This window comes from Crocuta crocuta, unplaced genomic scaffold (genome assembly GCF_008692635.1).
Source record: "Crocuta crocuta isolate KB4526 unplaced genomic scaffold, BGI_CrCroc_1.0 scaffold180, whole genome shotgun sequence".
NCBI lineage: Eukaryota > Metazoa > Chordata > Mammalia > Carnivora > Hyaenidae > Crocuta > Crocuta crocuta.
In genome coordinates this window covers 1,510,896-1,522,535 of record NW_027527549.1, presented here as the reverse complement: position 1 = coordinate 1,522,535, position 11,640 = coordinate 1,510,896, and the positions used below count along the sequence as shown (strand labels likewise).

At 41.9% G+C, this 11,640-nt stretch overlaps 1 protein-coding gene across 1 annotated transcript in view; it reads left to right on the top strand.

The window, feature by feature from the left end:
• The window catches only part of BCAS2 (BCAS2 pre-mRNA processing factor), an 11,478-nt gene extending 92 nt beyond the window's left edge, over window positions 1-11,386 (top strand). Inside the window, 7 exon segments of the mRNA XM_077767043.1 lie at window positions 1-81; window positions 190-282; window positions 2,958-3,028; window positions 4,193-4,354; window positions 8,436-8,486; window positions 9,548-9,628; window positions 10,851-11,386. The exon segment at window positions 1-81 is cut by the window's left edge and continues 17 nt beyond it. Coding sequence (XP_077623169.1) covers window positions 1-81; window positions 190-282; window positions 2,958-3,028; window positions 4,193-4,354; window positions 8,436-8,486; window positions 9,548-9,628; window positions 10,851-10,977 — 666 coding nt within the window. The 3' untranslated portion in view covers window positions 10,978-11,386.
• Window positions 11,387-11,640: the final 254 nt, after the last annotated feature.

Below are 11,640 nucleotides of genomic sequence, written 5' to 3'. Positions count from 1 at the left end.
GGTTTAGTCGCCGGAGAGGTTGTCGTAGACGCGCTGCCGTATTTTGACCAAGGTTACGAAGCGCCGGGTGTGCGGGAAGCGGTAAGTTCGCGCTGTCGGTGCTGCTGGCTCAGCGCTTTCTGGCCCTTCGTGCCGAGAAAGCACCTTGCAAGTTGCTGTCCCCGTCCGGGCCCCTGTGCTCGTTTCTAGGCGGCGGCGCTGGTGGAGGAGGAGACCCGCAGATACCGACCTACCAAGAACTACCTGAGCTACCTGACAGCCCCGGATTATTCCGCTTTTGAGGTAAATGTGACGTCTTGAGTGCTGTGGAATGTTTGGGATTGAGAGTCGTAGCCACGGAAAAGTGAATCTTAAAATCCGGCTTTAACGCTTGCTTGCTTAGCTACTACTTACTCCGTTGTGTAGGCGTTGCGGGGGCTTTGAGAACCACTAGGTACGCGTTCTCCGGCTTTCTTAATTCTGAGCCCCACTGAAGGGCTTTCTGGGGCTTCGCGAACCAGCGAACCAGGCAGAAGTTAGTGTGTACGCTTTTCAGAGATTGGCCCTTTGGCGTAAATTTCCGAAGGTGTGCTCTGCTCTCTAAGGTCTACACTAAAACGGGTCGTTAGGAATTTTCAATGTATTTAAGCCTAATTGCCTAGGCCCCTGAGAACCACTAGGGGGCGGCCTTTGCATCACAGCCTAGATATTTACCGAATCTATGACCGAAGTGACGAACTGTATAGAAGTAAAATACTATTTAAAAAATAACCCAGAAGTGCACTCAGGATACTACTTAGGGTGTGATCAGCCAAATGTAATGTGAAGTATCATTTCTAAACTGATAGATTCTGGTAGGCATTTTAGTATATATATGTTTGGGGTTTTTTCTTTCCCGTTATAGGTAACCATGTCTTTAATGAAAGAATTCTGTTATTAAAACGCAGTATTAGGGCACCTGGTGGCTCGGGCGGCTGAGAGCCCGACTCTTGATTTCCGCTCAGGTCCTGATCCCAGGTCGTGGGATCGTGCTCCTCGTGGGGACTCCCCGCTAGGCACGGAGCCTGCTGGAGAGCCGGCGTAGCTTCCCCTCCCCCATGCGCGTGCTCTTTCCCTCCCTCTCAAATTGAAAACAAACAAAAAATGCAGTATTTATATTGAGGTAATGTGGGGGGGAAGTTGGTTAAATTTTCACTGGAGAGAGGTGCTCCTGTGATATGTTATTTTCCCATGCGTTTTCTAAATGTTACCCAAACAAATAAATAAATGTTGCTACGCAAACTTAGATGGTGTCACATTAAGAACTAAGTACAGGGGGGCTGAACATTTAAAAAAATTATTTTAAAAAGTACAGTTATGCTGCTTTGTCAGATTGGCTCTTAAAAATTTCAGATAACCCAGTTTTCTTTTCAGCTCTCTTAAATACAACAGATGCCTCCTGTGTTTATAATTAGTGTATTGGTTATTTAACCCTTTTTTTATTAAAAAAAAAAGTCAATTAATAATGTACTGGGCTCACCATCTCAGTCCTAAAAACAGCCTTGTGAACTGTGTAACTATGTTTATTATCCTCATTTTCAAATGGGAAAACTGCAGCCTAGAGAAGCTAATTTGCCTAAGACCATAACAAATCTTCAAATTGTTTTGGAATCTGCTCTTCCCAGGTGCCTGGCAGCCTCGGTTGGTAGAGCATATCGCTCTTGACCTCAAGGTTGTAAGTTTGAGGCCCACATTTTTACTTAAAATTGCTAAGGGGCCCACTGTTGATTTCGGCTCCGGTCATGGTGTTATGGTTTGTGGGTTTGAGGCCCTCATTGGGCTCCATGCTGACAATTTGGAGCCTGCTTAGGATTCCATCTCCCTCTCTCTCTGCCCCTCCCCTGCTTGCTCTCTATCTCTGTCAAAATAAATAAATAAAAATAAACATTTTCTTTTAAAAAAAGGAAAGAAAAACTGCTCTTGCGTTAATTCATTTAACAATTATTTATGGGGGGAAAACCTATTTATGAAGTCTATTCTACACCAGGAATTGGGTAGCTGAAACACTATGATAAACGAATACTGAAGTTGGGGGAAAGGGAGAGAGGCAAACCATGAGAGACTCTTGAATGCTGACAAAAACTGAGGACTGATGGATGTGGGGGGGAGGAGGGATGGGCATGGAGGAGGGCACTTGTGGGGATGAGCACTGAGTGTTATGTGGAAACTAATTTGACAATAAACTATTTGTAAATAAAATAAAATAAATGAATACTGAAACAGTTCTTTTTACTCGGGCCAGGAATTGTTTGAACAGAAATAGAATAGGATATTGACCAAAGCATTGGACCTAAAGGAGTGGAGCTCTACTATGTATTTTTTTTTTAGTTCTACAATTGTTAGAACAGATAGCAGAACCAGTCTCTTCCCTTTCCCCATTTCTCATTCTTTGAAGAGAGTAAAGTATGAAAATAGCAACCAGGACCAAAAAGAAAGTATGGGTTTATGCACATAGCCCCTAAAGCAAAAGCAAATTCTTTCACGTCCAAGTCGTTTCCTCCTTCCCTGCCCCCCAGTGAATACTTAGATCACCACAGGCTTGACAATACAATCAAGTAATTAGTTAAAAACAAATTATAATCATGTCCTGTCTCCACCTCAGAACGCTTACATGGGTGGTGGGGGAGGGGGAGGATATAACTAGAATTGGAATTGTTTTCAAAACTCCCATCTGGTTATTTATTATGTGCTGCTGGACTAAGAAACGCTGATCTAGGATTAATCCTTTTCCTCACTGTGGGTCCCTTTACGTACGACATGTGTGTTCTGAGCCTTGAGAGCATTTAACGCAGAGAAGACTTGGTGGGAAGGGAAATGATCCATAGTAATGGATAGCATGAAGTACAGATATTTAGGCAGGTTAGATTCATGATCTGTTTGGTCGTTGTTAATTGTAAGTTGTCGATATGATTTTGGAAATAATTCTTTCTCCAAATCAGACCGACATAATGAGAAATGAATTTGAAAGACTGGCTGCTCGACAACCAATAGAATTACTCAGTATGAAACGGTAAGTTCTCTTTCTGGGTTCAGCTGGACCCAAATCGTTGTTCAATTTTAAGTTACTGGTAAAACTGCTGTAGCTCTATTAAAATGTTGAAAAGAAAAAATTCTTACCTGATTCTATGTATTTATATTTTTTCAGGTAATAGTGGTTCTTATAATTATATTAATATTCAGATAAATTTTTGCACTGTTTTTAATTTTTTTATGTTTATTTATTATTGAGACAGAAATAGAGCATGAGTGAGGGAGGGGCCGAGAGAGGGAGGCACAGAGCCTGCTTCAGATCCTCTGCACGCTCTCTCTCGTTCTCCAAAATAAATTTTTTAAAAAATGCAACCTATTGTATTTTAAAATGCAACAACAGAGGAATGATGAATTGGAATGAGGTTCATGTTTTTAAAATTTTTCAAGGAGATGTTCCTAATTAGGCCTCTTCGCTGATAACATACCTGGGTGAAGCTATGTTAATGGCTTACAAGGATTCCTGCCTCACCTTTACACAAGGCAGCATTAGTGAGCACAGAGTGCCAGGGTAGTTTGACTTTGGTTCCACTCTCTTCCCTCCCCTGTCACTTTATTCCAAAATTGCTTTTCTCTCAGGGGCAGAAAACCCAAACTTCCTTTGTTACTTGCTCTAAAATGGAGAATAGGGTTGCTTAACATCTGAGATCCCTTTTGGCTTCAAGATCGCTATGGAATTGTGAGAAGTGCTAAGTAATCTGTCAGAGCCTTTGAGAGAGGGCCACACGCACAGAAGGTCTAACCTCTCGGCATATGTATAGGTTAGAAGAGGGTTTGAGTCTGTAGAACCAGAGACTGTCTTGCTGCTTTTCTTGTGCTCCATCCCCTGTCTGTCCTGAGTGATAAAGGCAGCAGAAGTTCCACGATGCCCCAGTTCTTCTGTTTCCAGGTGCTTCCGCTCTGTAGGTATTCATGACAGTAACTCCTTCATGGCAGCATGTCTCGGAGCCTAAGTATAATGACCCATTAAACAGTGGATTGTGAAGGAAATTTAATGAGCTATCACAGCATTCTTTAAAGGAAATAGATTCGGGGTTCCTGCACAAGGATTCCATCTGTAGTCTTCTGTGGATTTTACATTGTGCACAGGCCTGTGAGGCATTCTGTTGGAAGGAAAGATAAAGATTTTATTGCTGTTTGATTTCAGATATGAACTTCCAGCCCCTTCCTCGGGTCAGAAAAATGACATCACTGCATGGCAAGAGTGTGTAAACAATTCTATGGCCCAGTTAGAGCATCAGGCGGTTCGAATTGAGAACCTGGAACTAATGTCCCAGCATGGATGCAATGCCTGGAAAGTGTATAATGAGTAAGAAGCTGTTTGTTCTTATAAACCCCTCCCACCCACAGCTGTGTTTTTTTAAAAGTGTGGGAAGTAGGGTAGGAAAGTGGGATAAAAGGAGCACAGTGGACTTTCACTTGGATCATGTCCTAGAACTGCTAGAACCCACATGAAAAGCCACGGCTTTGAGACCCGTCTCAAGGAGCACGGAGGGGACTTAAACCTAACTCTGTCTATCGTATAATATCGTAATTACATGAGTCCCGGGGTCTGATTGGCCACTCACAACACAGCGGAATGTAATCTTTCATGTGGCAGATTGCTCACAATGTTGATTCTCATTTATTCCGTGTTATGTTCTATAAAGTGGCCTTAAATACTGAATTAGTAAATACTGTATCTCATCTCCTGGGGTAAATAAGGGTTGTGTATATATATATATACACATCTCGCATAGGCTTTGATCTTAAATCCTAAAAACAACTGGTCCTGGTACATTCGGTTTTCTTTATTTTATAAAAGAGAAAATTCCCCGGGGGGCTCAGTCAGTCAAGCCTCTGACTCTTCATTCCGGCTCAGGTCATGATCTCACGGTTCATGCCCCACATCGTGCTCTGCTGACAGTGCAGAGCCTGCTTGGGGTTTTCTCTCTGCCTCTCCCTGCTGATCCCCTGCTTGCACATGTGCGTGCTTTCTGTCTCTCAAAGATAAATAAACATTTAAAAAAACCCAAAAAGCCCCATCCTTTCGTCATGTCTGTATGAAACCTGGAACAATCAGAGCATCTCCTTGTTCCGCTTCGGCGAGAATGTCCTCGTCCAGCAGCTCAAATTCTGTGCTGCTCCGAGCATGTGGTTAATGATCATCGAGCATTGCAAGTATTAATTTTGAGGTTACAAGTAAACTTGAATGAATAGGCAAGTTCACAGGTACGGACTCTGCAAATAATGTGAATGGACTGTAAGAAAAGATTCACATGGGAAGCGCCGTGCCCACGCCAGCCACCGAGCCCCTCTTTCTGGTCCATGTAACTGGCTTTAGCTTTAGGTTTTGTTACCTACCCAGGACTCTATTTTCTTATTTATAAAATTCAATGGTTAGATGATCTCTCTGTTGCCTTTGAGCCCTAAAATCCCCTGAGTCTTCTATTAGAAGTTTAAGGAGAAAAAGCCATTGAACCTCATGACTGCATCAGACTACTTGTTAGAGTATCTTTCCTAGAATAATAAAGCAAAATCACAAAATGATAAATACCTTTTCTCAGGTTTTCAGAATTATGTTTTAAATTTCTGTGGTCATGTAAGGATCCAGGGGCAAAATCCAGAATTGGGGAAACTACAGAGCAAAACATTTCCATTTCTTCTGTGAATATGTTGCAAGGGAAAGAAAAGAAAAATGGAGTTGGGGTAATAAAGAAATTTAACAGTGGGGCACCCAGGGGGCTCAGTCATTAAGCGTCCAACTCTTGTTTTTGGCTCAGGTCATGATGTGGTTTGTGAGTTCAAGCCACAGAGCCTCTTGGGATTCATTCTCTCTCCCTCTCCCTCTCCCTCTGCCTCCTTCCCTGTCCTGCCCCTCTTCCACTTGTCCTTTCTCTTTCAAAAAAAAAAAAAATAATAAATTTTTAAGTCTATTTCACAAAGTGGAAAATTTACATTGGAAAAAGCATTGCTTTCAACTTGCCTAGAAGCCTTTAATAATGTCCCATTTACTGCAGGGTAAGGTCCAAACTAGAAACATGGTCTTCAAGGCAAAGGGCTGGGTATCTCAGTGGTAGACTTTTACTCCATCCAGAGGAATCCTCTGTCTTGTGACTATCATAACTCTGCCTGTGGGCCTTTCCTCATGCCTCGCCTCCTCCTGGAATTCCTTTACCTAGTCTGCCCAAATTCAATTTATTTAAGGCTGCACTCTAATCCACTTCTTTCTTTCCCATCTTGTTTAAGTTTTCTTTCCTTGTGAAGGGGTTTGAGGGCATGGGCAGAAAGTTGCTAGCTCTAAGGTCTTGGTACAGGATTGCTTAAAAAAAAAAAAGCATCTCATTAATGAGAGAATTATGTACTTGGTGATTTTAAAGGGAAATCTTCGGGGTCAGCCCTTGGTTTTATGGAGGCTTGCTTAGGCTTAGCCTCAGTGATGACTCATTCAAGGACACACAGCTGTTTAGGGCAGAGCTGGGACTAGAACTCTCTGAACTAGAACTGACTAGAACTTTCTGACTCTCTTGAAGACTAGTCCCATTTGGACTAGAACTCTTCTGACTCCCATGAAGTAATGCCATCAGTTTTAATAATATGTTCAGAGTGCTTGAGGAGTGACATATAGGGGCACACCTTGTTTTGTGACATTTTGCTGTATTGCATTTTTTACAAATTGAAGGTTTGTGGTAACCTTGCCTGAAACAAGTCTGGCGGTGTCATTTTCCAGTAGCTCACTTCCTGTCTCAATGTCCCATTTTAGTAATTCTCTCAGTATTTTAAACTTTTTCATTTTATTTGTCACAATGATCTGTGATCAGTGATTACAACTCGCTCAAACAGTGGTTAGCAATTTTTAGTAATAAAGTATTTCTTAATTAAGGCAAGTACTTTTTTTTTTTACGTTAATGCTATTACACAATAGGCTACAGTATAGTATAAGCATTAACTTCTGTATGCACTGGAAAGCAATTTGATTTGCTTTATTGCGATACTCACTTTAATGTGGTGGCCTGGAACCTCACCGGCAGTGTCTCTGAGGTATGCTTGTACTTAGGAGGGTGAAAGAAAGAAGACAAACTGGGCTTGCAGGAAGAGGTAGTTCAAGGGAAAGCTTCCTCCTATTGAAGGTCAGAGGTCGGGAATAGGGTGCCAAATTTGATTGTCCTCAGGAGCATAGAATGCTCATAGATAAGCTATGGAGGGCACTTGGGGGGCTCAGTCGGTTGAGCGTCCGACTTCGGCTCAGGTCGTGATCTCCATGGCTCTTCGTGAGTTCGAACCCTGCGTCAGGCTCTGTGCTGACAGCTCAGAGCCTGGAGCCTGCTTCAGATTCTGTGTCTTCCTCTCTCTGCCTGTCCCCCGCTCATGCTCTGCTTGTCTCCCTCCTTCAAAAATAAATAAACATTTAAAAAAATTTTAATCACTTCAAGTAAAGATAAGNGGGGGGGGGGGGGGGGGGGTGGCAGAAACAGAGGAGTAATAATTTAGGAGAAGAGCAGGATATTTGAGTCACTGAAGCCAGGAAACAATATTGGATCTAGAGCAAGAGAATAGTGGGTTGAAATGGACCCTAAAGGTGATTCTCTACTGCCTTCAGAGGAGATGGATATGGTTATGTGAATTACATCTCAATAAAAACATGGAGGAGGGTTGGCATCTGCCCTTGAATCACTTCTCTCAGGGGCTTCTGGGTGGCTTAGTTGGTTAAGCATCAGCTCTGGTCAGGTACAGCCTCAGAGCTCATGAGTCCCATCCCTGCTTGCGTGCATGTATGCTCTAAATAAACACTTAAAACTTTTTTAGTCACTTCACTCAGGATGATGATTGCACACTACTGTACATCACTCATCTGCGCCCCTGTGCTAGTGAGAACTGACTTGCCCTGAATCCGAATCAGCAGCCCTCCATGACAGTTTTCTGTCTCCAGTTAGCAATAGATGGGAGAGAAGAATGACACGATTAATGTGGGTATAGAAATAGGGAGATGATAGGGATTTGAATGAGTACAATCATGAGTTATTTTCCATCTTCTCTATGGAAAGAAGTAATTACAGTTTAAGAAGTGACCTAAGTATATGAAATCAGGATATCAGTAAACTGGTTGGGCCTGAGAGGTTAAAAGACCTAAAATGGAATTCAGTTCTGACACTCACCTGTGTTACCTCGACCAAGTTACTTAATTTTTCTAAGCTTAATGTCTTCACATAGGAAATAGAGGTAATCATACCTACCTCAACGAATTCTTAGGAAAATTAAATTAGCTAATAGTTACATAGAGTGTCTAATGTGGTGTTTGGCACAGAGCTCAATAGCAGAAGAACTTGAACTTGCATCAACTAGATCACGTTTAGTTGGTATTAGTACATTTTAATGTATATTAATCTGATTTTCCTCTTTTCTTTCCTTAGAAATCTAGTTCATATGATTGAACATGCACAGAAAGAGCTCCAGAAGTTAAGGTAAGTTGATTTTTCCTCTTATTTTATTTTTCTGTTTATTTATTACGATTTTTTTAATGTTTGTTTATTTTTGAGGGAGCGCACATGAGTAGGGGAGGGGCAGAGAGAGGAGACAGAGGATCTGAAATGGGGGCTCAAACTCACAAACTGTGAGAATATGACCTGAGCCAAAGTCGGATGCTTCACTGACTGAGCCACCCAGGTACCCCTTGAAATTTTTATTTTCAAGTAATCTACATCCAGCATAGGGGTTGAGCTCACAGCTCAAAATCATGCAAAATCAAGAGTTGTATGTTCTTCCGCCTGAGCCAGCAGGTGCCCCTATTTTCTTCTTACTTTAAAGTTTAGGTGAATCCTTATTAATCGGGATGAGAAGGAAAAGGGACCCCTGGACTGTAGTCATACGGGGGTAAAACTGGATGACCTGCTGTGTTCAGCATCCAGTGCTGGGTTTGCCTTCCTGGAGCACAGAAGAAACAGACTTGAGATCTGAAAACATCTCTACCAGGTTATTTGCAATCTGCAAATCTGCAGACATGGAAAAGGCACTTTGAGAAGGAGAAAATGTTGCAGAAGAACATCTATAATCTGATTGATAATTTAAAAAAATTCATCTTGGGGTGTCTGGGGTAAAGCATGCAGCTCTTGATCTTGGGGTCATAGGTTCAAGCCCCGTGTTGGGCATAGAGACTATTTTTAAGAAATTAATCTTGCACGTACACATGTAAGAAAGAATTTGGAAAGAAAGTAGATTGGAAAAACACCCACCAAAAACTGAACAGCAGGTAGTCAGAAGGAGAGGCACGTGGGAGGAGGGCTGCTCTCCAGTCTCTGTGTGTACAGGTCTGTGCACTGTGTGTTTAGGTTTTGTGTGAGCATGTTGTATGGAATTTGTAAATGAAAAATAGAATAAAGGTAATTCCTGGAATCAGTCTTTTACTGTATGTATCTGTTCCTCTCAGGGAACTAAAGATGTTGTATTATGTTGCTTATAGATTTTTCTGCTGATTTTTTCGTCTCCTGTTAAAATGTAGGCGGGTCTAATAAATGATGTTTTACAGGAAACATATTCAGGACTTAAACTGGCAGCGAAAGAACATGCAGCTCACAGCTGGGTCCAAGTTAAGGGAGATGGAGTCAGCGTGCGTATCTTCAGTTCCCTCCTCTTTTTTTATTTTATTTTATGTGTTTATTTTATTTTGAGAGACAGAGCCTGGGGGNCCTCCCGCACTGCCTTTCAGAACGACGCGGGGGGGGGGGGGGGGGCAGGGAAAGGGGGACAGAGAATCAGAAGCAGCTCCAGGCTCCGAGCTGTCAGCACAGAGCCCACATGGAGCTCAAGCCCATGACCTGAGCCAAAGTCAGACACTCGACCGACTGAACCCCCAGGTGCCCCAGTTTCATCATCTTTTAAATCACTTAGCACATTTTAAGATCAGGATTTAATAATTTGATTCAACACTGTTCAGATGTTATGCCACGAGTGTCAAAGATGCTGCATTCTGAGTCCCGCCCTCCCTGCCTCTGCCTGGCTCTTGAAGGTAGGCTTGGAAGGCAGAGGCAGGGACAGAACCACCGCTGCCCATTTCCGGCCTCAGAGCTCCCGTCTTCCGTCTGGCGTTTCTGCTCTGGAAAGGATTCTACTTCTCCTCCTTTTAAAAGGAAAAAAAAACTTACTTTTTTAACTCATGAGGGAGGGAGATTTCATACTTTGACCATTCATGTTGTTTTTCCCCTGTGTTTGCGTATTTTACTTTAAAAATGCTCTTCATGTACGCCATTAAGTTTATATGAATCCCTACATATAATCAGGAACTTTTGTGTCATTTCTTTTTTGCTTTGCGATTTCCCTTCCCCCTTCTCCCGCCCGTCATTCTTGTTTCACCTCCTCCTCCACGAACCTATGTTATCAGTCTACCCATCTTTTCAGTTTTCTTCAAGCTAATAGAATCTCTCAGATATACAGGTTTGTTTCTTTTCATTGGTCAGAGAGATGTTTTCCCGTGGGATTATTTACTAGTTCTAGAAACTTTCATTTTTAACTATTGCCTCTACCCTATTTTCTCTCTATTTAATCCCATTAAATATTCCCTTCCATCACCTTGTTCTGTCTCTTCAACCGTTTCTAATTAGCTTTAACATTTTTTATTTTGAAAGAATTATAGATTCACGTTCAGTTGTAAGAAATATTACAGCCAGACTTTATGTGCCCTTTGTCCACTTAGCCCCAGCTGTGCCTCAGTTTTTTAAAATGGAAAGTTAAAATGGTTCATGATATGACCCTGACTGAAAACATACATATGATAAAATCTTCTAAGAAATTTTTTATATTATTTTTTCCTTTTTTTTTTTTAACTTGTCTAGTTGGGTATCCCTCGTCAGCAAGAATTACGAGATTGAAAGGACTATTGTGCAATTAGAAAATGAAATCTTTCAAATGAAGCAGCAACACGGAGAGGCGAACAAAGAAAACATCCAGCAAGACTTCTGAAGAGACAGATGAATTTGATGGGTGGAGGGAAGGCAGACCGGGCTTTCACAGAAAACTGAGCATCTGAACCGTAAGGGAGAGCAGCACCTCAAGGAGATCATCAGTGGTTAAATGTTTACTGTAGAGTGTGAGCTGTTATATTCGTACATTTTAGCAAAAGCTTTCAGCCTGCTGGGGTTTTTGGGGGGTTTTTTGTTGTTTTTTTTTTTTTTTTGCCATAAAAAAACAACAGCAACTTTAGGCTTTCAAAGTAAGTATGACTTTAGAATGATATATCATAGAATTAATTTTGAACCAGTGGACCATATTTTGTATCCAAGAGATCTTTATTGAAAGTTTTTAACATGTACAGTAAGTTGGAAACTTTCAGTTTATGTATTTTCAAATAAAGGGGTGAGTTCTAAACAGATGTGGGATTGCCAAGCAGGACTTCTGAGATACAGTGTCGGTCTGTGCCGTCCGTCGTCACTATCACCAGGGGCACCAGTTTCATAAAGCTTGATGTGTGCTGAGCCCTGTTCTAAGCCCTTGAGGGAGGGGAACTAAACTCACGTGACTGCAAAAGTCATGTGCTCCTCCCAGAAACCGCAGGGGGCAGGTGCTGTTGCTCCCACACACACTTGTAGTGGGTGCTGATCAAGGGACTCGTCAAAGCTCTGTAGC